The 26,919-nt window shown below is 48.3% G+C and overlaps 2 protein-coding genes across 9 annotated transcripts in view; one reads left to right on the top strand and one right to left on the bottom strand.

The window, feature by feature from the left end:
* The window catches only part of AWAT2 (acyl-CoA wax alcohol acyltransferase 2), a gene marked incomplete at both ends in the record, with an annotated part of 32,827 nt that extends 15,654 nt beyond the window's left edge, over positions 1 to 17,173 (top strand). Inside the window, 11 exon segments of the mRNA XM_082864378.1 lie at positions 9,544 to 9,651; positions 10,017 to 10,018; positions 10,020 to 10,088; positions 10,329 to 10,492; positions 10,494 to 10,519; positions 10,749 to 10,923; positions 11,506 to 11,705; positions 11,923 to 12,015; positions 12,018 to 12,061; positions 12,458 to 12,519; positions 16,900 to 17,173. Of these exon segments, the coding sequence (XP_082720504.1) occupies positions 9,544 to 9,651; positions 10,017 to 10,018; positions 10,020 to 10,088; positions 10,329 to 10,492; positions 10,494 to 10,519; positions 10,749 to 10,923; positions 11,506 to 11,705; positions 11,923 to 12,015; positions 12,018 to 12,061; positions 12,458 to 12,519; positions 16,900 to 17,173 (1,217 nt within the window).
* A 139-nt stretch (positions 17,174 to 17,312) lies between these two features.
* The window catches only part of EDA (ectodysplasin A), a gene marked incomplete at both ends in the record, with an annotated part of 366,474 nt that continues 356,867 nt past the window's right edge, over positions 17,313 to 26,919 (bottom strand). For 3 of the 8 annotated variants that reach the window (XM_082864827.1, XM_082864831.1, XM_082864832.1), the window contains 5 exons: positions 17,313 to 17,564; positions 19,355 to 19,485; positions 22,350 to 22,401; positions 23,327 to 23,361; positions 24,348 to 24,527. In XM_082864827.1, coding sequence (XP_082720953.1) covers positions 17,313 to 17,564; positions 19,355 to 19,485; positions 22,350 to 22,401; positions 23,327 to 23,361; positions 24,348 to 24,527 — 650 coding nt within the window. The remainder of the gene's footprint in view (positions 17,565 to 19,354; positions 19,486 to 22,349; positions 22,402 to 23,326; positions 23,362 to 24,347; positions 24,528 to 26,919) is intronic. The other 5 variants (XM_082864829.1, XM_082864830.1, XM_082864828.1 and 2 more) reach the window with 4 other exon arrangements.

Genomic DNA, 26,919 nt, shown 5'->3' with positions numbered 1-26,919 from the left:
CTATTTGCAGTTTTTAAAGGAAACTCCATACTGTTCTCCATAGTGGCTGTACCAATTCACATTCCCACCAGCAGTGCAAGAGTGTTCCCTTTTGTCCACACCCTCTCCAGCATTTATTGTTTCTAGATTTTTTGATGATGGCCATTCTGACTGGTGTGAGATGATATCTCATTGTAGTTTTGATTCACATTTCTCTAATGATTAATGATGTTGAGCATTCTTTCAAGTGTTTGTTGGCAGTCTGTATATTTTCCTTGGAGAAATGTCTGTTTAGGTCTTCTGCCCATTTTTGGATTGAGTTGTTTGTTTTTTTGTTATTGAGCTGCATGTGTTGCTTATAAATTTTGGAGATTAATCCTTTGTCAGTTGCTTCATTTGAAAATATTTTCTCCCATTCTGAGGGCTGTCTTTTGGTCTTGTTTATGGTTTCTTTGCTGTGTAAAAGTTTCGACGTTTCATTAGGTCCCAATTGTTTATTTTTGTTTTTATTTCCATTTCTCTAGGAGGTGGGTCAAAAAGGATCTTGCTGTGATTTATGTCATAGAGTGTTCTGCCTATGTTTTCCTCTAAGAGTTTGAAAGTTTCTGCCCTTACATTTAGGTCGTTAATCCATTTTGAGCTTATTTTTGTGTATGGTGTTAGGGAGTGATCTAATCTCGTACTTTTACATATACCTGTCCAGTTTTCCCAGCAACACTTATTGAAGAGGGCTGTCCTTTCTCAACTGTACGTTCCTGCCTCCTTTATCAAAGATAAGGTGACCATATGTGCGTGGGTTTATCTCTGGGCTTTCTATCCTGTTCCATTGATCTATCTTTTTGTTTTTGTGCCAGTACCATACTGCCTTGATTACTGTAGCTTTGTAGTATAGTCTGAAGTCAGGAAGCCTGATTCCTCCAGCTCCATTTTTCGTTCTCAAGATTGCTTTGGCTATTCGGGGTCTTTTGTGTTTCCATACAAATTGTGAAATTTTTTGTTCTAGTTCTGAGAAAAATGCCAGTGGTAGTTTGATAGGGATTGCATTGAATCTGTAGATTGCTTTGGGTAGTAGAGTCATTTTCACAATGTTGATTCTCCCAATCCAAGAACATGGTATATCTCTCCATCTATTTGTATCATCTTTAATTTCTTTCATCTGTGTCTTATAATTTTCTGCATACAGGTCTTCTGTCTCCTTAGGTAGGTTTATTCCTAGATATTTTATTCTTTTTGTTGCAATGGTAAATGGGAGTGCTTTCTTGATTTCACTTTCAGATTTTTCATCATTAGTGTATAAGAATGCCAGAAATTTCTGTGCATTAGTTTTGTATCCTGCTACTTTACCAAATTCATTGATTAGCTCTAGTAGTTTTCTAGTAGCATCTTTAGGATTCTCTATGTATAGTATCATGTCACCTGCAAAGAGTGACAGCTTTACTTCTTCTTTTCCGATTTGGATTCATTTTATTTCTTTTTCTTCTCTGATTGCTGTAGCTAAAACTTCCAAAACTATGTTGAATAAGAGTGGTGAGGGTGGGCAACCTTGTCTTGTTCCTGATCTTAGTGGAAATGCTTTCATTTTTCACCATTGAGGACGATGTTGGCTGTGGGTTTGTCATATATGTCCTTTATTATGTTGAGGAAAGTTCGCTCTATGCCTACTTTCTGCAGGGTTTCTATCATAAATGGGTGTTGAATTTTTTCAAAAGCTTTTTCTGCATCTATTGAGATGATCATATGGTTTTTCTCCTTCAATTTGTTAATATGGTGTATCACGTTGATTGATTTGCGTATATTGAAGAATCCTTGCATTCCTGGAATAAACACCACTTGATCATGGTGTATCATCCTTTTAATGTGATGTTGGATTCTGTTTGCTAGTATTTTGTTGAGGATTTTTGCATCTATGTTCATCAGTGTTATTGGCCTGTAGTTTTCTTTCCTTGTGACATCCTTGTCTGGTTTTGTTATCAGGGTGATGGTGGCCTCATAGAATGAGTTTGGGAGTGTTCCTCCCTCTGCTATATTTTGGAAGAGTTTGAGAAGGATAGGTGTTAGCTGTTCTCTAAATGTTTGATAGAATTTGCCTGTGAAGCCATCTGGTCCTGAGCTTTTGTTTGTTGGAAGATTTTAATCACAGTTTCATTTTCAGTGCTTGTGATTGGTCTGTTCATATTTTCTATTTCTTCCTGGTTCAGTCTTGGCAGGTTGTGCATTTCGAAGAATTTTTTCATTTCTTCCAGGTTGTCCATTTTATTGGCATAGAGTTGCTTGTAGTAATCTCTCATGATCTTTTGTATTTCTGCAGTGTCAGTTGTTACTTCTTTTTCATTTCTAATTCTATTGATTTGGGTATTATCCCTTTTTTTCTTGATGAGTCTGGCTAATGGTTTATCAATTTTGTTTATCTTCTCAAAGAACTAGCATTTAGTTTTATTGATCTTTGCTATCATTTCCTTCATTTCTTTTTCATTTATTTCTGATCTGATCTTTATGATTTCTTTTCTTCTGCTAACTTTGGGATTTTTTTGTTCTTCTTTCTCTAATTCCTTTAGGTGCAAGTTTAGGTTGTTTATTCGAGATGTTTCCTGTTTCTTAAGGTGGGATTGTATTGCTATAAACTTCCATCTTAGAACTGCTTTTGCTGCATCCCATAGGTTTTGGGTTGTCGTGTCTCCATTGTCATTTGTTTCTAGGTATTTTTTATTTCCCCTTTGATTTCTTCAGTGATCACTTCGTTATTAAGTAGTGTATTGTTTAGCCTCCATGTGTTTGTATTTTTTACAGATCTTTCCTGTAATTGATATCTAGTCTCATAGCGTTGTGGTCAGAAAAGGTACTTGATACAATTTCAATTTTCTTCAATTTACCAAGGCTTGATTTGTGACCCAAGATATGATCTATCCTGGAGAATGTTCCATGGGCACTTGAAAAAAAAGTGTATTCTGTTGTTTTTGGATGGAATGTCCTATAAATATCAATTAAGTCCATCTTGTTTAACGTATCATTTAAAGCTTGTGATTCCTTATTTATTTTCATTTTGCATGATCTGTCCATTGGTGAAAGTGGGGCTATGAATGTGTTACTGTCGATTTCCCCCTTTTATGGCTGTTAGCATTTGCCTTATGTATTGAGGTGCTCCTATTTTGGGTGCATAAATACTTACAATTGTTATATCTTCTTCTTGGATCGATCCCTTGATCATTATGTAGTGTCCTCTCTGTCTCTTCTAATAGTCTTTATTTTAAAGTCTCTTTTGTCTGATATGAGAATTGCTACTCCAGTTTTCCTTTGGTTTCCATTTGCATGGAATATCTTTTTCCATCCCATTACTTTCAGTCTGTATGTGTCTCTAGTTCTGAAGTGGGTTTCTTGTAGACAGCATATATATGGGTCTTGGTTTTGTATCCATTCAGCCAACCTGTGTCTTTTGCCGGAAGCATTTTGTCCGTTTACATTTAAGGTAATTATCGATATGTATGTTCCTATTCTCATTTTCTTAATTGTTTTGGGTTTGTTATTGTAGGTCTTTTCCTTCTCTTGTGTTTCCTGCCTAGAGCAGTTCCTTTAGCATTTGTTTTAAAGCTTGTTTGGTGGTGCTGAACTCTTTCAGCTTTTGCTTGTCTGTAAAGGTTTTAATTTCTCCATCAAACTGAATGATATCCTTGCTGGGTAGAGTAATCTTGGTTGCAGGTTTTTCTCCTTCATCACTTTACATATGTCTTGCCAGTCCCTTCCGGCTTGCAGAGTTTCTGCCGAAAGATCAGCTGTCAAGCTTATGGGGATTCCCTTGTGTGTTATTTGTTGTTTTTCCCTTGCTGCTTTTAATATGTTTTCTTTGCATTTAATTTTTGACAGTTTGATTAATATGTGTCTTGGCGTATTTCTCCTTGGATTTATCCTGTATGGGACTCTGTGCTTCCTGGACTTGATTAACTATTTCCTTCCCCATATTAGGGAAGTTTTCAACTATAATCTCTTCAAATATTTTCTCAGTCCCTTTCTTTTTCTCTTCTTCTTCTAGGACCCCTATAATTCGAATGTTGGTGCATTTAATGTTGTCCCAGAAGTCTCTGAGACTGTCCTCAGTTCTTTTCTTTCTTTTTTCTTTATTCTGCTCTGCAGTAGTTATTTCCACTATTTTATCTTCCAGGTCACTTATCCGTTTTTCTGCCTCAGTTATTCTGGTATTGATCCCATCTAGAGTATTTTTAATTTCATTTATTGTGTTGTTCATCCTTGCTTGTTTCATCTTTAGTTCTTCTAGGTCCTTGTGAAATGATTCTTGCATTTTGTCTATTCTATTTCCAAGATTTTGGAACATCTTTACTATCATTATTCTGAATTCTTTTTCAGGTAGGCTGCCTATTTCCTCTTCATTTGTTACATCTGGTGGGTTTTTATCTTGCTCCTTCATCGGCTGTGTGTTTTTCTGTCTTCTCATTTTGCTTATCTTACTGTGTTTGGGGTCTCCTTTTGGTAGGCTGCAGGTTCATAGTTCCCATTGTCTTTGGTGTCTGTCCCCAGTGGCTAAAGTTGGTTCAGTGTGTTGTGTAGGCTTCCTGGTGGACGGGACTAGTGCCTGTGTTCTGGTGGATGAGACTGGATCTTGTCTTTCCGGTGGGCAGGTCCACATCTGGTGGTGTGTTTTGGGGTGTCTGTGGACTTATGATTTTAGGCAGCCTCTCTGCTAATGGGTTGGGTTGTGTTCCTGTCTTGCTAGTTGTTTGGTATAGGATGTCCAGCACTGTAGCTTGCTGGTCGTTGAGTGAAGCTGGGTGCTGGTGTTGAGATGGAGGTCTCTGGGAGATTTTCGCCATTTGATATTATGTGGAGCTGGGAGGTCTCTTGTGGACCTGTGTCCAGAAGTTGGCTCTCCCACCTCAGAGGCACAGCACTGACTCCTGGCTACAGCACCAAGAGCCTTTCATCCACACGACTCAGAATAAAAGGGAGAAAAAGTAGAAAGGAACAAAGAAAGGAAGAAAGAAAGAAGAAAGAAAGAAAGAAAGACGAAAGGAAGAAAGAAAGAAAGGAAGAAAGAAGGAGGGAGGGAGGAAGGAAGGAAGGAAGGAGGGAGGGAAGGAAAGAATGAAAGAAAGAAGATAAAATAAAATAAAATAAAGTTATTAAAATAAAAAATAATTATTAAAAAACAAAATTTTTTTAAAAAAGAAAGAAAGAAAAAAAGAAAATGGACGGATAGAACCCTAGGACAAATGGTGAGAGCAAAGCTATACAGACAAAATCTCACACAGAAGCATGCACTAACACACTCACAAAAAGAGGAAAAGGGAAAAAATCATAAATCTTGCTCTCAAAGTCCACCTCCTTAATTTGGTATGATTCATTGTCTATTCATATATTCCACAGATGCAGGGTACATCAAGTTGATTGTGGAGCTTTAGTCCGCTGTTCCTGAGGCTGATGGGAGAGATTGCCCTTTCTCTTCTTTGTTGTCACAGCTCCCGGGGCTCAGCTTTGGATTTGGCCCTGCCTCTGCGTGTAGGTCGTCGGAGGGCGTCTGTTTTTCGCTCAGAAAGGACGGGGTAAAAGCAGCCGCTGATTCGGGGGCTCTGGCTCACTCAGACCTGGGGGAGGGAGGGGCATGGAGTGCGGGGCGAGCCTGCGGCGGCAGAGGCCAGCGTGACGTTGCACCAGCCTGAGGTGCGCCGTGCGTTCTCCCGGGGAAGTTGTCCCTGGATCCCGGGACCGTGGCAGTGGCGGGCTGCACAGGCTCCCCGGAAGGTGGGTGTGGATAGTGACCTGTGCTCACACACAGGATTCTTGGTGGCGGCAGCAGCAGCCTTAGCGTCTCATGCCCGTCTCTGGGGTCCACGCTTTTAGCCGCGGCTCGTGCCCGTCTCTGGAACTCCTTTAAGCAGCGTTCTTAATCCCCTCTCCTTGAGCACTAGGGAACAAAGAGGGAAGAAAAAGTCTCTTGCCTCTTCAGCAGGTCCAGACTTTTCCCCGGACTCACTCCCAGCTAGCTGTGGTGCACTAGCCCCCTTCAGGCTGTGTTCACACAGCCAACCTCAGTCCTTTCCCTGGAATCTGACCTCCGAAGCCCGAGCCTCAGCTCCCAGCCCCTGCCCGTCCCGGCGGGTGAGCAGACAAGCCTCTTGGGCTGGTGAGTGCCGGTTGGCAACGATCCTCTGTGCGGGAATCTCTCCGCTTTGCGCTCTGCGCCCCTGTTGCTGTGCTCTCCTCTGTGGCTCCGAAGCTTCCCCCCACTCCACCCCCGTCTCCACCAGTGAAGGGTCTTCCTAGTGTGTGGAAACCTTTCCTCCTTCACAGCTCCCTCCCACTGGTGCAGGTCCCGTCCCTATTCTTTTTTCTCTGTTTATTCTTTTTTCTTTTGCCCTACCCAGGTACCTGGGGAGTTTCTTGCCTTTTGCACGGTCTGAGGTCTTCTTCCAGCGTTCAGTAGGTGTTCTGTAGGAGCTGTTCCACATGTAGATGTATTTCTGATGTATTTGTGGGGAGGAAGGTGATCTCCTTACTCTTCCGCCATCTTCCCCTCGTCCCACAAACTGATTATAGGATGAGGCTGTCGCTCTAGTTCAGGTCAGAGATTGTGGTGATTTCAGCCAGCTCAGAAGTAATTGTGAAGGGGAGAAGAGCAGAGATTCAAGAAATTGGAGTAGAATTAGAAGGACTTGATGATCAGAAGATGTGGGAGAGAGAAAGAGAGGAGGCGAGACTGAGAGTTCAGGTGTATGTGTGAGTTGGACGAGGGGCAGATGGAGCAGAGAAGGAGAGTGGCTGAAAGAGGGGTGAGGACGGAGAAGTGTCCCTGAGGCCTCTTCAATAGAGCTCGACTTTGGGCTGTATGGAGAGGTAACCTGGAGCAGGCAGAAGAGCGCTGGGCCTGGGCTCCCAGGAGGTGACAGTTGCAGGGTTTGTCCCTCAGAGCCTTCCCAGCTCTTCACCCTACAAGTTTGCAATGGAATCGTATCCATTTGGACTCTAATGGCCTTGAGAGAAGACCCTCGCACGTAGTCTGTGAGAAAGATAAGGTGGAAGCTTATCCCCACTTGGCTGGTGAAGCTCAACGGCTTGTCTGTGGTCACACTCATGCTAAGGGGCAGATCCAGGATTTGTGTCACCACAGGGCACCCCTCCTGAGGCCACACTGCCTCCCAAGATGTCCCCAACTCTGTCTGGGTTCAAGCAAAACCTGAAAGATACATGGAACAAACCCATGCGTCCCTTTATTTCTTGAAAAAGTCAAGTCCCAACTTTGTTCCTTTTTATGGCTGAGTAATATTCCATTGTACATATGTACTACACATCTTCTTTATCCATTCCTCTGTCGATGGACATTTAGGTTGCTTCCATGTCTTGGCTATTGTAAATAGAGCTGCAATGAACATTGGGGTGCATGTATCCTTTCAGACCATGTTTTTCTCTGCATATATGCCCAGGAGTAGGATTACTGGATCAAATGGCAGTTCTATTTTTAGTTTTTTAAGTAGTTTCCATACTGTTCTCCATACTGTCCTATGTACTGTACTGTACAGTCTCTGTACTGTAAATTGGTACATAGTGGTTGTACGAATTTACTTTCCCACCAGCAGTGTAGGGGGGGGGTTCATTTTCTCCACACCCTGTCCAGCATTTATTGTTTGTATATATTTTGATGATGGCCCTTCTGAGTGGTGGGAGGTGATACCTCATTGTAGCTTTGATTTGCATTTCTCTAATAATTAGCGGACTTGAGCATCTTTTCATGTGCTTTTTGGCCATCTGTATGTCTTCTTTGGAGAAATGTCTATTTAGGTCTTCTGTACATTTTTTGATTGGGATAATTGCTTCATTTTAAATTTCTTTAGTTATCTCTTAGATATCTATCAGTTGTCACTAATTCATACCCAAACTCTCCACAAACACATCAGGAATCTGGAAGTCTCGTCTCCTCCACCCCCACCGTTTTTAAAATTTCCTTGAGGACCTTGCTGCTGGAGCCCAGCATCCTCCTGTTACAGTCCGATCTCATGGACCGCTGTCACCTCCAGGGCCCGTGAGGCACCTTGGGTACACAATCTAAGAAGGTATTCATTCTCAGGGTTGCACAAGTGTTGGATCAGTACTTACCTGACCCTGAGAGTGAATGTCTCCTTGAATTTTGTGCCTTAGGCGCCTTGCTCTCCTCACCTTAGTCCTGGCCTTGCTCACTTCCATCCTTTGTTGGATTTCTTTACCTGAATCCCATACCATCCTGTTTTGCTTTACACTCCCTCATTATGGTGAGCACATCCTCCAGCTGTTTCCTGAGAAAGGAACGTGGGAGACAAACTCTCTGAGACTATATGTCTGAGATTGACTTTATTCTCCCTTCATACTTGATGAATAATTTGGCTGCATATAGAATATCTTAGCTGTGTCCAGTGTAAGTATCTGAGTTTAGTGTCTCTTTGGTTCATTTTTTCAGAGAATTATCCTCCCATCACCCAGCTGTGTAGTGGAGGGAAAGGGGTCTGTGGTTTTAACTACTTCTTTGATAGACTTTCAATCAAGCCCTGTGCCCCACATCTGCTTTTTGTGACATCTGGTGGTTCCAAATTCTGCGTCTTTCCTAGATTCTCCAGCGGAAACAGGCTTGCTCTTGTGCGCAGACCCCTTGTAGGTAACTACATTTCAACTTTCTGGTTCTCAGTTAATCCCTCTTCCGTCCACTGTCCAGCACGCAAACATTTTGCTGCTAGCTCTCACCCACTGTTAGCGTCTCTCTGATTCTCCTTTTCCTTGCAGAATCTCTATCTTTTAAAACATCCTTGTGGTAATTTTCATGAGGCTCCAGCAAGGAGTCACGATAAAAACGTGTGTTTATTCTGCCACATTCAATTAGGAGTATTTTCTGTCTTTTCTAAACTTTCTTTTGACCCACTTTCTCTCACACAGTCTTATTCACAGCTGTTTTAAAAACTGAGTCCAGTGAGAATCCTGAGCATGGCTCCCTGTGACTCATCTCCATGAAGTCTGTCCTAACTACTCTAACCTACATTGTTCCTGTCTTGTTGGAGCTTAACATGGTCCATACCTTATTCTAGCCCAGCGTGGGTTCTCCTTTGTTTCTTGTTTGCCAACTCGTGTGCTCCAAACCTGGCTGAAGTTGGGTATCCTCTTTCTCTGGTGTTCCCTCCACTGATGCCTTGCAGAGATGTGGAGAGGGAAATGTGAGTTGGAAGAAGACTATTCCTGGCTCTGTCTTTCCAGGACTCCCAACCTTTGGTGGCCAAATCAGCGTGACCCACCGCTGGCTCCCTGTCACTGAATGCAGCCCAGAGTGGTGCTGGAGCAGGTCCTGGGGGGAGAGGGCTAACTGCATCGAGCAAAGTGGGGGAGGAAAACACCTTGCCTTCTAGACCTAAAACAGGTTCCCAAGGCCAGAGCGGGGATGCTGGTGCCACAGGCATGCAGGCCATGCTGGGTGAGGAGGTAAGAGTGTCGCGTGAGCCTGGCTGAGGGGGTGTGTGACCTTGGGGTGGACAGAGCCCCAGAGGGCGGGCAAGTGTGAGGGACTGTTCACAGTTCATTGACTCTGGCCTGGGCTTCCTCCAGTAAGCACTGTGATCCTTGTCAATCTCTACCTGGTAGTGTTCACACCATACTGGCCTGTCACTGTGCTGCTCACATGGCTGGCTTTTGACTGGAAGATCCCTGAGCGAGGTGAGGGCCCTGCGAGGACTATGTTGCCACCCGCCACATGCTCTTTCTTTCTCTTCTTATACTGTGGCCAATTCCGGGCAGCCCTTCAGCCTGACCTTGTCTGGGCTGGAGAAGGTGAGGGAAGGGGTCTTTTCAAGGCACCAGCGAGGCCCAGATAGGAACTGGAGTAGGCTAGGGGAGGGGCGGCTAGTACAGGAGAGAGCTAGGCCTGTCCTAAACTGGCCCAGATGTTCATTCCCAGCCTGGGTGTTACTTAAGAGGGCAGGAAACAGCAGGGGGTGAGGGGACCCTGAGGCAGGCCTTAAAGGGCTCTGAAGGAGACAACGGAGGCGGCCCAAGCTAAGCTACGCTGGCTGTGTTCTCAGGTTGGCTGCCGGTTTACCTGCGTAAGGCACTGGTGCCTGTGGAAACAGTACTGTGATTATTCCCCACTCAAGGTGAGGAGCTGCAGATCTCCACTTGGGCCCCAGGCCCAGCCCCGACTCCAGTGGCAGTGGCTGGGTCAGGGTGGGGCATCATTCACATCGAGGCCCATGGGAATGGCGCTCCCCGGAGCTGTGTATTACCCTACCTGCATGGCCAGCCAGACACGACAGCCCTTTCCTTTCTAGGTCTCTGGCCAGAAGAGGCGTCCTCTTCCCTGGCTATACCCCTCTTGACTCCACGTTCCTCCACAGCTTTTGAAGACTCACGATCTCTCCCCTAGCCTCAACTACATCCTCGCCTGCCATCCTCATGGGCTCATGTCCCACTCATGCTTTGGCCACTTTGCCACAGAGAAGTCAGGCTTCTCCAAGATCTTTCCTGGCATCACTCCTTATATCCTCACACTGGGGGCCTTTCCTCAGAGAATATGTCATGTCTACAGGTGAGTTGGCTCCTAGGATGTAAAGCCAAAGAAATAAATGGCTCCCCCAGAAAGAGGTGTTGGGTGAATGGGTGAGAACAAGGCCAATTCTGTGATTCCCTCTGGTCTGAAAAGCTACCATAGGTTCAGCTGCCTTATGTGAGGCTCTCCCCTCCTTTGAAGAGGTAGGGAGGAAAGTTAGCAGGTTTGGGAGATTACCAATGATCTTTTGTTTTCTTCTGCCCACCAGGGGCCTGCTCTGTGAGCCAGTCCTCCATGGACTTCCTGCTTACCCGTAGAGGCACAGGCAACATGCTGATCGTGGTGGTCAGTGGCCTGGCTGAGTGCAGATACAGCCTGCCAGGATCTGCCACCTTGGTCTTGAAGAACCTCACCGGCTTTGTACGCACGGCCCTTCGGCATGGGTAAGGACACTTCTGGTCCTGACTGGGGAGAGGGGTTCCAAAAGCCCAGTGGGGAAGGAGGAAGAGGTTTTGAGGAAATGATATATAAAGAGGGAGGGGGAAAGCCGCTTCCGTGGTGGAGTAGAGCCTGGGTCACGTTCTAGAGGCATTTCTGCTTCTGAAGAAAGGCCAGCAGGCCAACTGGAACCTGATCTGCCTCAGACTAGCATCTCATCTGGACCAGTCCCTTTGTGAAAGGTGACTGGCTGCAACCCTATCTCAGAGAAAGCCAAAATTACCGTGTGGGCTGAAGGGAAGAAACCGCAAATAAATGGTCCTTGGGTCTTAGCTTCCAGTGTTTCAGACCTTGTGGGTTTACAGGAGGGTCTGGGACTCGCTTCCCTTAGCTTGCTGCTACTTTGCCCCCAGAGGCAGCTTGGGGTGGACCACGAGGCCCTCCCACCTAGCCTGGACCTGGGCCCAGCTGGGTTAGGGGCTGAGGGGCTTACAGGGAGACCCAGGGACCACTAGTGGTCAGCGTGTCTGGCTTCCAGCAGGGTCCCTACCTTTCTGGCCATCAGAGAACATGCTTTTCCTCTGCAGGGTGGCTCTAATCCCTGCCTATGCCTTTGGGGAGACAGAACTCTACATAAAGCAGATTTTCACTCCCGGGGGCTTTGTTAATCGCTTCCAAAAGTGGTTCCAGAGTATGGTACACATCTACCCTTGTGCTTTCTACGGGCATGGCTTCATTGAGAACTCCTGGGGCCTTCTGCCCTACGCTCGGCCTGTAACCACCATTGGTGAGTTGGCCCTTGTGCTGGCGGCCTCATCTGGTACACAGGATCCAGTTCCAAGGCTGGACCTTGGCTCTGGCCATGTCCAGAGGCAGGTCACTGGCCAGGATGAGCGCAGGGGTGGGGGAAGCGTGGGGAGAACCCGGGCTTGAGGGCTGAGGCCTGTTCTGAAGAGTGAGCCATCCTGATGCTTTCCCTTTCCCTTCTCCGTGTCCCCTGGCAGTTGGGAAGCCTCTACCACTGCCCAAGATTGAGAACCCGAGCAAGGAGACGGTGGTAAAATACCATGTGGGCTATATCGATGCCCTGCACAAACTGGCCAGCACAAGACCAAGTTTGGCTTTGCAGAGACCCAGGAGCTGGTGCTAACTTGACAGACATCCCCCCGAGGTCTCTCAGCCTGGTTGGAAGGAGTGAAACAGGTGAACAGGAGGACAAAAGTCCTGATTCGGCCAGTCCTCACTGTGACAGGTACGCGCGTGTGGGTGCCTGTTGGGCTGTTTTCTGGATCCCTCTTCCTCCATTTCTCTCCTTCTAGCTCTTCTCTGCCTTTTCCTCGGGGTTACAAGGAGACGGCCCCAAAGCCAGGGAAGGCCCTAGGGGAGAGGGGTCCTGAAAGCTCCCTCACACATGCCCACTCGGCATCAGCACTGAGGAAAACAAGGCACAGAACAAAAAGCCCACCTTCTGATACTGCCTGGCCCCACCCAGCCTGTTCTGAGGGCCTAGTATCCCTGCACTTGTCTCTTCTTCTCCAGCTCTTAAGCAGCCCCATCTTCTGGCATCAAGGCTCCTCCAGGACTGGCGGCCTTGAGATCCAGTAGGCTTTGAGTTTAGGCCCCTCCACCTTCATGCCCTGTGACTTGGATCAGTCTTCTCTGAGCCTGTTTCCTCATCTGTAAAATGGGACAAATAGTCCCTCCCCTGCTTACCTCAAAGGCTGGTGGGATGATGATATCGAATGTGATTGAACTTTGTAAACTGGAGAGCTACACAAAATTATTCTCCACCAACCATTTTGCCCACTTCCTGTCCCTGAGCAAGCAATGCCCTAAACTTCATGGCATCTCAATGTGTAAAAGAAAGTTTATCCAATTAAAAAAACATTCTAATCTATTCTTATTTTTTAAAGTTTGTCTTTTTATTTTATTTTTTGGCCGTGCAGCACATGGGATCTTAGTTCCCCAACCGGGGATTGAACCCGTGCCCCCTGCATTGGAAGCATGGGGAATTAACCACTGGACTGCCAAGGAAATCCCTAATCTATTTTTTAAAAAAGAAAGTTTACAGTGTAGGATCTTGTCAACAGTTGTTTGAAAGTTTAAGTAACCTTTCTAGTTGGGTGACCTTGGGGGAGCTACTTAAACTCTTTAATGTTGGTCCCCTCATCTGCAAAATGGGACGATACATCATGGGGAGCTGGAGGCTGGATCTACCAAAGCTGTTATAGGCTGAGGCCTGAAGAATGTTATAGATGCTACGGTCTCAAGCTGAGGGTGACTCCCTGCTGTGTCTTTTCCTCAGGACAATGTTCCTTTTTGCAGGACCTCTAGCCTATCAGACATGCGGTTACAGGAAAAGACCTAGGTGATGGGGATGGGTGCGTGTGAGCTGGGGCGCAGAGAAGATGCGGGATGTTCTGACAGGAAATTCAGACCACCTTCCTCCTGCTGCCCCTTCTGAAATGGGTGCCTCGGTCCTTCCCCAAGCTCATGTGTGGTGTCAAAGAAACACCTAGTGGGAATTCCTTCACGGTCCAGTGGTTAGGATTCTGGGCTTTCCCTGCTGAGGGTACAGGTTCAATCCTGGTCGGGGAACTAAGATCCCCCAAGCCACAGGGCACGGCCAACCGCCAGCACCACCACCAGAACAACAGCAAAAAAAAAGCACCTAGCAGGTAGGAAGTGCTTAAGCTATCTTAAGAACAAGGGGAAAAAGCTTTATTTGCAAAGAATAAACCATTAATTTACACAAACTTACATCCCAGTTTATATACATTATGTATAGTTTATATACACAGTATCTCACACTGAATGCTGACCCCCAAAGCAGCACTGGGCCTGCTTCAGGCCATCCTCACCACAAAGCCCACCCCCACACCCCATCTGGAAGCTTTTTGACTAAAGAAATGACATACCCCAACTCTACTTGGAGAGAGCCCTGAAAAGGATTACCAAAAAAAAAACACAAAAAACTCCAGTTCCATCTTTGTGCTCACATGGCCTAGGGAAGCCTCCAGGCAGGGACGGCCCCTGAGGCAGCGCCAGAGTGGCCTCAGGACTCCGTGGTGTTGGGACCATCTGGAGCCTTCCATCCAGAGGCAGAAGCTGGGAGAGTGCCCTGGGGAAGGAAGCACTCTGACCAAAGCTGTGGCTATGATTTCCCCGCCTGGCCGGGCTCCTGATGGGGGCCAAGAACTTCCAGCCTCGAGGCTGTGGGTGGTAGAAATAAGGGGGCTGTGTGGGACATGGACTGTTTCCCCCTCACCCTGCTGAGCCTGGAGGTTGGGGCTCCTTCACCTCGGGCTGCTCGCCTTCCGTCTCTGGGCCTCAGTTTCCACATGAGTAACATGGGGTAGAACGTAGGTTGGGCTAGACTCCCTCTAAGGGCCTCTCAAACTCTGTTTCTCTGAATCTATTCGCATCCACCACAGGTTACATAAAACACACATACTCACACGTGGCTCAAAGTCTTTGTTCACCTCCAGGGTCCCTAGCCCCTTACTGCTCATCAAAAGAAATTTGGCTCAGGGTGGATGAAGGGGGAAATAAGGCAAAGACAACAGTTTCCGAGGAACCAGTAGCTGAACAGCCCTCCATAGCTGCCTTTTGTGTCAGCTTTGGCTGTTGAAGCCGAAGCAGCTGGCAAAGCCCCCGCCATGCAATTCTCCTTCAAACCTCTGTCATCCACTTGCTCACAAATGCCCTCATCCCATTCTCTGTGCTAGCTTTGGCCTTCTGGAAAAGCCACATCTGTGTAATTCCAAGGTGTGAATCTAGTTCCACATTCTCTCAAGAGTAAACTGCTTCAATAACTTTGTAGCAACAGGGCTACTTCTTGCTTCCCTCATCACCCCTCTCCTTCCAGGGTTCCTTTTGAGGGGCGGCAATGAATAAAGGAGTCCTGTGCGAATCCTACTTCCCCTCTAATCCCCTCCGTATCCGGAGAATAGGGTGGATGTCAGAATGTTCCTTTAGGGGAACAATTAAGAAGCCTTTTCCTTCCTTCATCTCACACGCTTTTGGCTTTAGAAGCAGACCTCTCTCAGGTCTTCCCTGCATCCCTGAGAGATCCTGGTAGTACAGAGGTCTTTGTGGTATGGCAGAAAGAGACAAGGAGTCACTTAGTAGCTGCAGGAAGTGGCTAGTTCCTATAACCTGGCTGAAGGGTAACCAGAGGAGGTCCTTGTCCACAGTTGGGGCTCCATACACAGTGGTTGGTTGGTTTATTGGGTGGATGAAAGAACAAGAGGGGCATCCATTCTGTGGGTACTGGAGGCCTGCTGCTTGGACATGGTACCACGGTGATTCTTCTGAACACAAGAGCTCTAAGGCTGATGGGTATTTTCCAAAGAAATTGCCTACTCTTTTGCCCCAGAGCCCCTGGCAGCCCAGAGAAGAGGCGTTACCATCAAGGAATGAAAACTAGCCTCTTTGAGTTTCTCCCTAGGTCCCTCAAGGATTTGAGCTCCATATTACCATTTTTATTGGTTCTCTCTAGATTCCAAATTCAACACAATGCTGGGGCAGAACAGAATAGCTTTGTAATCAGACCTGGTTGAAAGCCCCAGGTTTGTGACTTAAGCTGGTCAAAGCACTTAACCTCTCTGAGCCTCGTCTAAACAATGGGATTGGTAATATTATCAAAGGAGATACGAGAGAAAGCACTTTACAGACTTTAAGGAGACGTTCTCATCAGATCCTGCTATAACTGAGGACTGTCTAAGGCACTTTCTAGGAGCTAGGGCCAAACACATGCCTCAAGTTTGCCTCAGCTGGGGTGGCAAGGCTATCACTAGCAACCAGACGATGGTGGCGTAGCTCACCCCCTCTAGCCCTGACCCTTGAAGGGTCAAGCAGTGTATTTGCTTAGAAAGGGAAGGCACAGCAGAGAAATGAGCACCTCTTGTTCTTGGTGGATTTCAGCTGCCTGAAGGAGCTTATTCCCTCTCTCCTCAAAAGGAAACGTTTCAGGAGTAAGAGTAGCAGATTCTACAAGACTGGCCCTCCCAGCTTTGGGTTAGACTCAGCACCTAGACTGGGCCCACGCAGTTAGAAATAAGGCCCTTGAATGATCTTGTCATATGATTTGATGGGAAGCTTGGGGTTGTGGAGGCAGGTGTCTTTGGGCCTGACTAGAGGGCAGAGCCCTGCCCCGTGCCTAGACGCTGCCTCCTGCTGAGCCTGGATTCAGGGGAGCAGCCCTGGAGTCTATGGTGACTCTGCTGTGTTGTGGTTTTCCGGAGCCAGAGAGAAGAAAGGGGGATGTGGTTAGTAGGGCATCAGCTGCTGTCCTTTCGGACAAGGCCTGGGCTAATGACCACTTGGGTTGCAACACACTTGAAGAAAACCCTGTCCTAGCCTCAGCTCTTACCCTTTCCAGGTCAGGTAGAAAAGCTCTGTCTTGCCGAGGCCCAGGGTCAGTCTAGGGTTTGGGAATGTTAGCAGGCTAGCCTGGCAGCTGCCTAAATATTAGAATTTGAAGGAACTTCTGGAGGTCATCCAGTCCAACCCTTTGCCCCCAGACACGACTCGACTAGATGAATATTTGTGTTGCTTAATAAATGGAAAATTTCCTTTGTGCCCAGGTAATCTAAAGAGTATCCCAGACTCACATAAACGCAGGTCCCAGGATAGGCACCTGTCTCAGACAGAGGTAGGCTCTGGGGAGGACGAAAACGGAGGTTCTCGCCAGGTTGGGAAGGGGACAATTGCGGGGGGACCCAAGGAGTCTTCTGAGCTTGGAGCACAGCTGTAAACAAAGTGAAAGACATGTGGTCCCAAGCACGGCCTCTGTTTCTTATGCAGGCAGGTTTCTGGCCATGCCCTGCAATTGCTCCAAGGAAAAGCAAACCTCCTGTCCTCAAAGCCCTGCCAGCTGCCGGGACGCGGCTCAGCGACAGTGGGAAAACCATCTGGCAGGTTTCTCCCCTGGGCTCTGCCACAAGCACCTGCCTTTCCCTCCCTGCCCCTCTCTTTAGGTTGCAATGCTCCCCTCCTGCCCCGCCCCTGCCCTTCGGGGTCAGAGGCTTGCCCCACAGTCTGGGCTGCACCTTTGCTAATTCTCGCCTGCTGCCTGAGCCCCTCACTTTAGTGCAACAAAATGACACCCGGGACCTCGAGGTTGAAGAGTCATGCCGGAAGCAGTCAACACGGAGCCAAGGAGGAAGGTTCTGCTTCATGTCCTGTTCACTCAAGGTCATTCTGGAAAGTCAAGCAGATATTGTCATCCTGAAGTCACCGGGGAATAAATAGCACTAGGGCATTTTTCTCTGTGGCTGCTACACCCACACACCTCACTCCACAGCAGCACTTAGGTTCTGGAAGTCCCGGCTCCCTAACCTGGGGTAGGAGCACGGGCAGGGGCAAAACGGGATTGGGGAGGGGGGGGAATCTAGGATGCAGGGGCCTCGCCCAGCCTGATGGCCCCGAAGAAGGTGGTGTGCTTGCTCATGTTGATGGAGATGTCGGCGTGCACCATCTTCACGGCGATCTTCTGCCGCGCTTTGAGAAGGCAGACGCCCGCCGTGTAACACGTGTTGTAGTTGGTTTTGCCTGTCTCGATGCTGCGGGTGCACTGCAGGAAGGGCTTCTCGTCCACCACCACCTCATAGCTGGCAAAGTCAGTGAAGTTGATGTAGTATACCTGGGGGAGAGGCAACGAGAAGGGATTGGGGGCGAGCGGAAGGAGAGGGTGGGCGGGCCCTCCCCCGTGACCAGCAGACGCGACCTGCTCACGCGAGCTGCCACTGCACCTTTTGAAGGCACGCTAGTCGGCCAGCAGGACGGGCGGGGCGACAGGCTTATTCGCTGTCCTGCCTCCCCTCCATTGGGCTCAGGGGGTTAAGCAAACCTCTTTCAACAGCACAGGGGTGGGAGACTCTGCAAGAGCCAGAACCATGCCTCATTCGCCCCTTTACCTCCCCCAGCGCCCCCTCCCTGCCCCCTGCCCTCCAGCACAGTTCTCGGCACACATTAGGTGCTGGATCAGTGCTACAGACACAAACGAAGGCGAATCAATTTCCAATTTCCAGCCCCAGGGACCATTTGTAGATAAACTTAGCAGTTACTGATTCCCCAGAGAGGGCACAGGAACAATCTGCGAGTTCTTCAGTTCTCTCCGCTTACACCCTGCTCCCCTGCGGCTGAATTTCTCTCACTGATTCTCCCAGTGCCCCTTGGCGCTCTCGTCTGATGATTGAGGAAACAGATGCAGAGGGATGGAGAACTGTCCGTCACAAATGAGATAAAGAATGTGGAAGGGCAAAACTAACTTCGTGGCCAGAAGGAAGTGCTAAGCTGTGTTCAGTGGCATGATATCCAGGGCATTTTCCCAGTTTGCGTGGGGTACAAGGCCTGAGGCCACTCCCAGTTCTATACCAGGCCCAGAAAATTAATTTTTCTCTTCTTCACTACCCTTATCCTTCACACCCCACTCCCAGCTTTGATCCCCACCCCCACCAAATGGCACTTAGGATGTTGGGATCATACCCCTGGGGACTGGGACACTCATCTGTTGCCCTAACTCACTTTATGGAAGGCTGTTCCCACCACAGCCTGTTCAGGAGGCTGCAGTGTATTCAGACGCCATACAGTTTCTTGGGTCAGGACCCAAGCTGTGCCAAGATGCTCAGTAGGCTCAGCAAATGCTCGTGAACCCACCTTCTCCGGCCACTCTCCTGGGAGACCCTTCTGCCGGCTCCAGCGTCTTTCTGTCCATCCACCTGCTTGCTACCCGCCCCTCAGAAGCCCCGGCCTCAAGGCTCGCCCGCCGCTAGCTCTGAGGAGCCACCCCATTGGAGACAAACAACAGGGGTGGAAGTGGATGGGCATTGGTCGACCTGGGGAGTGGGCCCTGGGCCAGGACGAGGACAAAAACAGAGGGCGAAAAGGGCTTGGAGAACGACAGCAGGGGGAAGGCAAGAATGACAGAGAAGCAGAAAGGTAGAGAAACAAATGGGAGAAAGAAGAAGGAAAGACAGAAATCTTTTTGAGGTGGAGAGAAGGTCCGGAGGGGCACTCTCAGTCTTCATTATAAAGCCAGTAGTGTGGGAGGAAGGGGTCCTCAGCAGCCCTGGAACTGACTTGCAAAGAATATATACTAAGGCAGAGTTCAAGTTTGGCAGTAGAACCAAACAACTCAGTGGGGAAACTAGGGCCTGGGGCTCCGTAGGAGGGAATCAGATGGCAGGGCGTGGGATGGGCCTCTTTTCAGTTTTTCAATCATATCTGGCTAGGAAAAAACCCCAGACAGCCCCCTCTCTCTTTCCTCCCTCTTTTCAACTCCCTCCCAGTGCGCCCTCCCCGCTCCCCTCCCCGCCCAAAGCAGGACGTTAGCCATTGGCTGGGCTGGGCTGGCTCCACAGTGCCCCCCTGTGGCCTGCACGAGATCTGCATTCTGGATATAAGAAGAGTTAGGCCTGAGACCGTACTCACTTCTACCTGACTATAGATGAAGTAGGTGCCGTCCACCAGTACCTCCAACTCCCCACTGCGGGGGTGTAGCTTAAACACCTTGGGGTTCATGGTGATCCGAGACCAATCATTGAGCACTCCACCTGAAAGATCTCAGTATGAGAGAAGGGCAGTCACTCAGTACATGTCAGAACTATCTGGGCAATAAACACAAGAAATATCAAGCCATACACAACCCCCAGCCCCATCCCAATACAACCTGGATAGCCCAGGATGCCAAGCTTTAAGAATAGCATCTGGAAGCAGAGAAAGCAGTCTGTTTGTAACGTGGCAGCTAGGCCTGCCTCAGGCCCGTGGGGTCTGCCTGTCCTTCTTCTTCTCTCCTTTCCTGACCCCTCTATCTGGAACGATATTTAACCAACATCTTCTAGCTGGAATTGGGGGGGAGGTAAGAAGAGGGCGGGCACGCTGCCCTATTTTCTTTGTTGTTCTGGGGCCTGCACAGGCAAAATCCAGACACTGAGGGGCAGGCTAGGTCTTATTCCATTTCATCTTACCAGCTATAGCTCCTGAATCCCTCTCCTGTCTTATAGGTTCATGGGTTTTCTCCTTGTCCTTAAGAGATTCCTTTCTATAGTACCTCCACACCCACTCCTTTCTGGAAAGCCTCGCTGGGCCCCCAGGAAACCACTCAGCCCAAGGAACTGTCTACCCAGAGAACCTTAGGGATCAGGTGTGAGTCAGACTTCATGGCAGCCGGAGCAAGTGACCACCAGTAATAAAGCCCGGTAGGGGAGAGTGACCCTTATGAGAGTGAGGGATAGACCGCAACGCAGCACTAGAACCAACCAAAGGGATGGAGAGGGTGTCTGTGCACTGAGGCACCCCAGCAAAGCATGTCTCTCAGTAATACCCCACATGGGGTGGAGGGTCAGTCACTCCACCTTGGCTGGACGGTGGGGGCTGGCATGTGAGGGAGGAGGAAAAGCTTCCCTTTCCATCTTGCAGCAAGGGGGATGTTCCTTCCCACCTCAAGAGGAGGGAGTCCAGGCCTAAGGAGCCTTCAAGCCTCAAAACCATCCATTCTTCATTCAAGAAAATATGTTTTGAAAGTCCATCCTTGGCTAGTCTCAGGAGGTCTGCCTTTCTGAGGTGTAAGGAAACTGGCCTTCTAGAAAAGGTGCCCGTCTTCCCTTAAGGTGATAAGCAGATGGGATAGGAGTTTGGAGGAGATGCCCTGGCTCTGCCCCTCACGGAGGACCACTCTGCATGGTATCTTGCTACCCCTGATGCCCTCACTCTTTATTTTAAATTTTAATTTATTTAGTTTTGGCTGTGTTGGGTCTTTGTTGCTGCGCGCGAGCTTTCTCTAGTTGCGGCGAGCGGGGGCTACTCTTTTTTGTGTTGCGGTGCGTGGGCTTCTCATTGCGGTGGCTTCTCTTGTTGCGGAGCACGGGCTCTAGGCACACAGGCTTCAGCAGTTGTGGCGCACGGGCTTAGTTGCTCCACAGCATGTGGGATCTTCCCGGACCAGGGCTCGAACCCGTATTCCCTGCATTGGCAGGCGGATTTTTAACCATTGAGCCACCAGGGAAGCCCTGATGCTCTCACTCTTGCTTCTGTTGGAACTAAAGATCAGCATAGACTACTACTGGGGATTGGCCCAGAAGGGTTAGAACCAGTCTTGTTATGTGGTGGGAGCAAAATCAGTAGCTTCTGGCATAACATTGAGGCCACCCATCGAGACACCCAAACAAATCTATTTCCTGCCTGTCTCACCCTTCTCTGGACAGATGGTGATCATGGCCCATCCAGGGCCCTGGGGCCCAAGGTACTTGGTCCCAGCAGGACTGCTTAGGTTTTGGTGCCATTCTGTTCCTACTTATATTTCTGAGGTGATTGAGTCAGGCATTCTGGTGGCACTCCAGGATGTAGCCAAGCCCGATCATTAAGGAAGCAGAGCACAGCCAGTTCAGGACTGACTGGGCTCTTAGAAGCTGTCCCCATGCAGCAGGTTTCTGAACCTTCATTCACTGTTTCTGTACTCACAGCCCCTCCCAGTAAGCGTCTGGCATCTTGGCTGGCTTGCTGCTTCTCGAAGCTCCTGGGGGTTCACGCATTTTAGGCTTTGTGCACCCTGGGGACCGGACATTATTTCAAAGCACCGTTCTTTAATGAACGTTCATGTCTCTTTGAGGAAGAAAATGAAGCTAATCATTCGGTGGAGTATACACACACATCTCTGAAGTGGCATAGTGCGGTGGAGAGAGTCAAACAGATGTGGTTTTGAATCCCAGCTCCTACACTTAACGGAAACCTTGGGCCAGTTAATTAACCTCTCTGAGCTTCAGTTTCTGTCTCTGTAAAAAGGAGCTAATGCCTACCTTTGTCGTGAGGATCAAATCAAATCAAAGACAAAGAAAGTATGTTGAAAACTCTAAAGTACCATACAGATATAAGGCAGTAGATTTAGTATGGTGTTGTACAATTTGTCTGGCACTCTGTTTCCCCACCTTTTAAATGCAGGGATTACACTAAATTAGGGTTTCCTGAAATCCACCCCCCTTTTTCATAGACACTAGCATCTCATACTCCCTGGAGAGTCTAACATGCCCCCCACTTCCCTGAGAGAAATGCCTCCTCCACCCATTTTCTGTGTAGACCCATCAGACAAGAAGATTCGATTTTATGTCGTTCTACTTTCTCTAATTTGTATTGTGAAAATGGTGATAAAACTACACATATCCCCAAGGGTGACTCTGATTCAGCCTCCACCTCCCAAGAATCCCTGGTTTAGACAATGTCTCAAGTCCCTTTCAGCTTCCTCATCAGCGATTCTAAATGCAATTTGTAGTAACCTTAGGGCAAGCAATTACTCAGGACAGCCAGCAGAGGGCAAAATGGAGTAGAGAATGGCCCCGAATGTCAAGGGTACCTCAGGGGCCTGGGAGGAACAAGGCTGGGGGTAAGGGGAGGAGAAACTCTCCTTAGGGAGAGAGCCTGCTTTGACTCTTACCATTCTTGACTTGGATTGCTGACCCTTGGCCCTGTAGATGCACCACGGCTGGCTGGGAGGATAAGAAGGACAGAGAGAGTAGTCACTGTGAGAAATGGCTGCTTGCTCAGCCACCGGTTGCCAGGATTCCACCTCTGGTTTCTAGTCTTCATTTGTATCCCAATTCTGATCCCTCTCCCCTTTCCTGGGACGCGAGTGGCCACATTTCTACTAGAGGGTAATATGATTTTGTAGCTCTGCCACTTCATAGCTGTGTGACCTCAGCCAAATGTAATGCCTCTGAGCCTCATTTCGCTAACTGTGAAACGGGGATCATGAGAATCTCTGTCTGACCTCTCTCACAGGGATGTCTGAAGATCAACTGAGGTGATGAATATAAAATGCCCTGCAAGCCGTCAAGCACCGTGCAACTGTGTAGACTGATCGCCGTGACCAAACAGCTGTAGTGAGGGAGGCTGAGATGAGACAAGGCGAGGCGGCGGAACCTGCCAGTAGAGACGGATCAGGAAGCTCAGAGACTAGGGAGGAGCCCTTCAGGCCATGAAGGCAGAAGTCTAGGCTGGGCTTGACCCAGAGCTGGTTGGCTGATTTTCAAGGACATACTCTTAAACTTCTAAGCTGCTGATGTCAGGTGGTCTGAGGGCCGACAAGGTGTCTGGGGTGGCCGGGGAGGCAGAGATCCAGGTGAATAGGCCTGACTGGCAGCTGACTATTGGGTTTGGCAATGGTGACCCTCTGTCTCCTGGGGAATGGGGAAAAATGGCCATGACAAGACTCAGTTCCCTTGCTAAAGGCAGGCCCTGGGGCAAAGCTTTTCTATTCATAGAGATGGAGGAGGCTGTGAATGAAGAACCTCAGAACCTCCAGGGTCTCCTCACAAGATAAAGCCTCAGCAAATTGAATAGGGAGCAAACTGAAGGGTGGCTCTAGCCTGTGGTCTTCCCTCCTCTCCAGCAAGAGAGCAATTCCCAGCCAACCTGGTTTTCTCGAGTTCCAGCTTTATCAGCAGCACCTGCAAAATAGGACAGGCCAGTCAGAGGGCGTCTCTTTCTACTTCCTTTACTCCTCACCTAGGCAGCCAGTAGCACTGAGCTTTTGCTCCCTGTAGTGAAGCCCTGTCTGAGTGTTATTTTCCAGGGCTCAGAAATGGAGGGAGAGTCAGGGTGTGATGCAGGGCACTGGGGTAGGAGAGGACACTCCTTCCTTCTCTTACTTGCTCCCGACCTGCATCTTCAGTGGGCCTAGCAACCAGCAGGGAAACTGGCCTCTCACCAACGCTGCTCTAAGGGAAGCACCACCGAGCACCTATGGAGACAGAGGAGAGTGTTTTCCTGCCACCACGTGACCCCGAGACGATGGTGCTCGCTTCTTTAACCTTTTGCTCCCTTTCTATTAATTTTCTTCATAGAGCGCATTGCCATTTGTAAATACTTTGCTTCTTTACTTGCCTCTCTCCTCCTGTAGGACATAAATTCCACGAGAACAGGGACCACTTATCAATATATCTCTTGCACATAGAAAGTGCTCAATTAATATTTGTGGAAAGATTGGATGGAAAAACAACCCCTAACTGCATCTCTTGGGGCCACGGTGACACGGATTAGCCCTGTTTGAACTATGAGTCAAAGAATCTGAGTCTTGTGGCAGTAAAGACCCAGAGAAATCAGCCGCAAAGACTCCATTTCTGTAAAGCCCCAAGATACAAGAGGGGAACAGGAGAAGGAAATAACAACTGACCTAAGCCCAGGTAGTCTGACTCCTGTCAACTTCAATTAGGCAGGTTTGGATCTGGATCTATATCTTTTGGATGCCCTTCTGGGCCCAAAGGGAAAGATGCAAAGAGATTAAATGCTCTTCAAATGGGCAATGCGGTGGGGGGAAGGATATAGTGCACATCACTGTACACCACCATTTGAAAATGCTCTTGGGATCACCCACTCTTGCTCTATTAGAGAACTTTTAAGGAGCCTAGGAGGGTGGAGAGATGGAAGAACTCACCAGAAGGTCCCTGGAGACCAGGGGGTCCTTGAGGACCAGGAGGACCTGGAGGGCCAGGTGGTCCCATAACAGTTGTTCCTGGAATTCCAGGAATCCCCGGAATCCCTGGGGGTCCTTGGGGTCCTGGAGGTCCTGGAGGTCCTGGGGGGCCATTGGGCCCAGGAGGTCCTGCCTTCTTTCCTGAAAGACAAGATTAGGTATTACATTTGTAGTTATTGACTGAGAATGTACTGTCAGGAGTTCCTCAGCCTTCTAATGACACAAAGTCGGCCCTCTGGGAGTTCCTGCTCTTAAAGAGGTGGATACTTTTATCATACGTGACACACACACACACACACACACACACACACACACACACACACACACTCCCTACCCTGTTTCATGAATAATCATTTACAGGTTGGGTTTGAAGATATAATGGCCCTCAAGGAGCTCAGTCTAGTGGGGAAACAGACACAGTCACACGATAGTAGAAGTGCTGCATTAGTGGTAGGGACAAAATGCTGGAGAGGTCAGGGAAGGCTTCAAACAGGAGGTTACAGTTCGGCTAAGTCCAAAGGATCAGAATTGCCAAGTGGCTAGACCTATGGGTCACTTTTTAGAATTGAGAACTGGGCTATTGTTGAAGAGTGTGGCTTTCACATTTATTGTCCAGGCCTGACCTTAGGAAGAATATCGGCTCCAGGAAGGTTTCCTATAGGAGTCGGGATGTACAGGGACTTGGGCTTGGGATGGAGGTGGGAATGTGGGATTGGAAGGAGTCTGGGAGATGAGAGGTGGGGGAGGGGAGGGCGAGGGAGGGAAGCGGGGGGGGGGGGAGAGAGAGAGAGTGAGAGAGAGACAGAGAGGGCTCGAGCACCATAAGGAAAGAAGGGGCAGTGGAGAGCACAGAGAGCTGAGCTGAGGAGGAAGCAGCAGGCAGGTTTTTGCTTTCTCAGCTGACCCCTCTAAACCCTAGTTTTAAAGATCTCTGGGAAAGGAAATTCTTCAAACTCCCTTGGTAACATGTTCCAATGTTTATTACCCCCTCACTGTTAGGAAGTTCTTCTGTATATTGAACTGAAATTCCTCCTGTGGCAGTTTAAGCTCTTTTTCTATTGTTTGTATAGATAGAGAAGAATAGCTACCATCATAAACACAATAACCCTCATGTGCTCAAAGACATTAAGTCATCTATCAACCTCTATTTTTATAGGCTAAATAATCTGGCTTCCCAAAGTCTTTTCTCAGAGGCCCTATTCTTGAATGTATTATTAATCAAGCCACCAGATCCTCCCCGTTTCCTCCTCGCTATCCTTTCAGAGCAGTCTCAGCCTTCTTATTCCATATTCCAGTCCTTACCACATCCCCGCCAGAATGTAGCTATGTTAACAGAGTCATAACTGTGGTTTTGAACCAAAACCTCCCGTTCCTCCTGTTTAACCTCCTCTGCTCCATGCAGTCCAATTCAAGCACTGCAGGTGGTCACAGGTGGGTGACTGCTTCCTCCCTTCCCCGCTTTTTCACAATCTTGTGGAAGTCTCAGGAATGGGAGCCTTTCCCCAGACTCCATCATGGTGTCTTCACCTGTGATTCTTTCTTCCTTTTTAAATATAACCCTGTCAAGTCTCATTTAACTACCTCCTTCCTGACTCTGCCTCCTGGCTCCCTGGGCTCTCAGGGAGGAGAATCCTGTTCTGATTTATCAGGTCCTCTTTTAAGAAGAATGCCGCGTGCTCAAGAAACCCAGTCCTCATGGCAATGCCACTCAAGAGGTCACTTGTCCATGTCTAACCACATCTGCATTTGCAATGAAACAACAGGGTCATTGCGGGGCCCCTTCCCCAGGGAGGAAAGTAAGGAAGGTCCATAGAGCTTCTCTCTCGGAGAGACAGGAGTCTTAGCGTTTTCCCTGCACTTAGAAGCAGAAGACTGAATCTGCCCAGTTTCGAGATCTAGCAAATTTTAAGATGCCGAACAGGAAAGCCATCTCCCTTCAGATTTGGGCAGCTTCCAAGTCAGGCTTATTCAGCGCCCAGGTTTCAATTCCGGCTAGTGTAGTGGAGAAAACAAGGAATCTGTAGTCAGGAGATAAGGCTGTAAGCCTCAGCTCTGCCACGGATGTATACTTCGGGTAAATCCCTTCCTCTCCTTGAGCCTTAGTTTCTCCATCGGTAGAACGAGGAGCTTGGCCTCAATGATTTCTCTAAGTTTCCTCCCAAGACTGAGGTTCCATAAGGAGGATTGACGTACCCCTGGCAGTCAGGAAACTTCCCTAGCCTGGTTATAAAGTCTGCTTCTCTCTCACTCTTCTCTGAGTGGCACAGACACAGGGGATGGTGCATAGTAGGCTGTCCTCTGTCCCAGAATATCCAGGCCTAACAGTGATTTTTGAGCTAGAGGGGCTTCTGTGGGTAGTGTGAACTTTAGTGTCAAGATTGTGAGTCTCCTGTGATTGTTAATGTAATTTTGGAAGAATTAGAGCCAGAAACTCCTGCAGTGAAAGTGAATAATGGTTGCAGTGTAAACAGAGAATGTTCACTTATGAAAATGCTAGAAGGCATCTGAGAACAAGCTCCTGCTGGGATCTAGT

The sequence above is a fragment of the Leucopleurus acutus genome (genome assembly GCF_964270905.1).
Source record: "Leucopleurus acutus genome assembly, chromosome: X".
Classification (NCBI taxonomy): domain Eukaryota; kingdom Metazoa; phylum Chordata; class Mammalia; order Artiodactyla; family Delphinidae; genus Leucopleurus; species Leucopleurus acutus.
The sequence above is the reverse complement of the archived record's forward strand: the minus strand, read 5'-3'. Positions and strand labels throughout refer to the sequence as shown.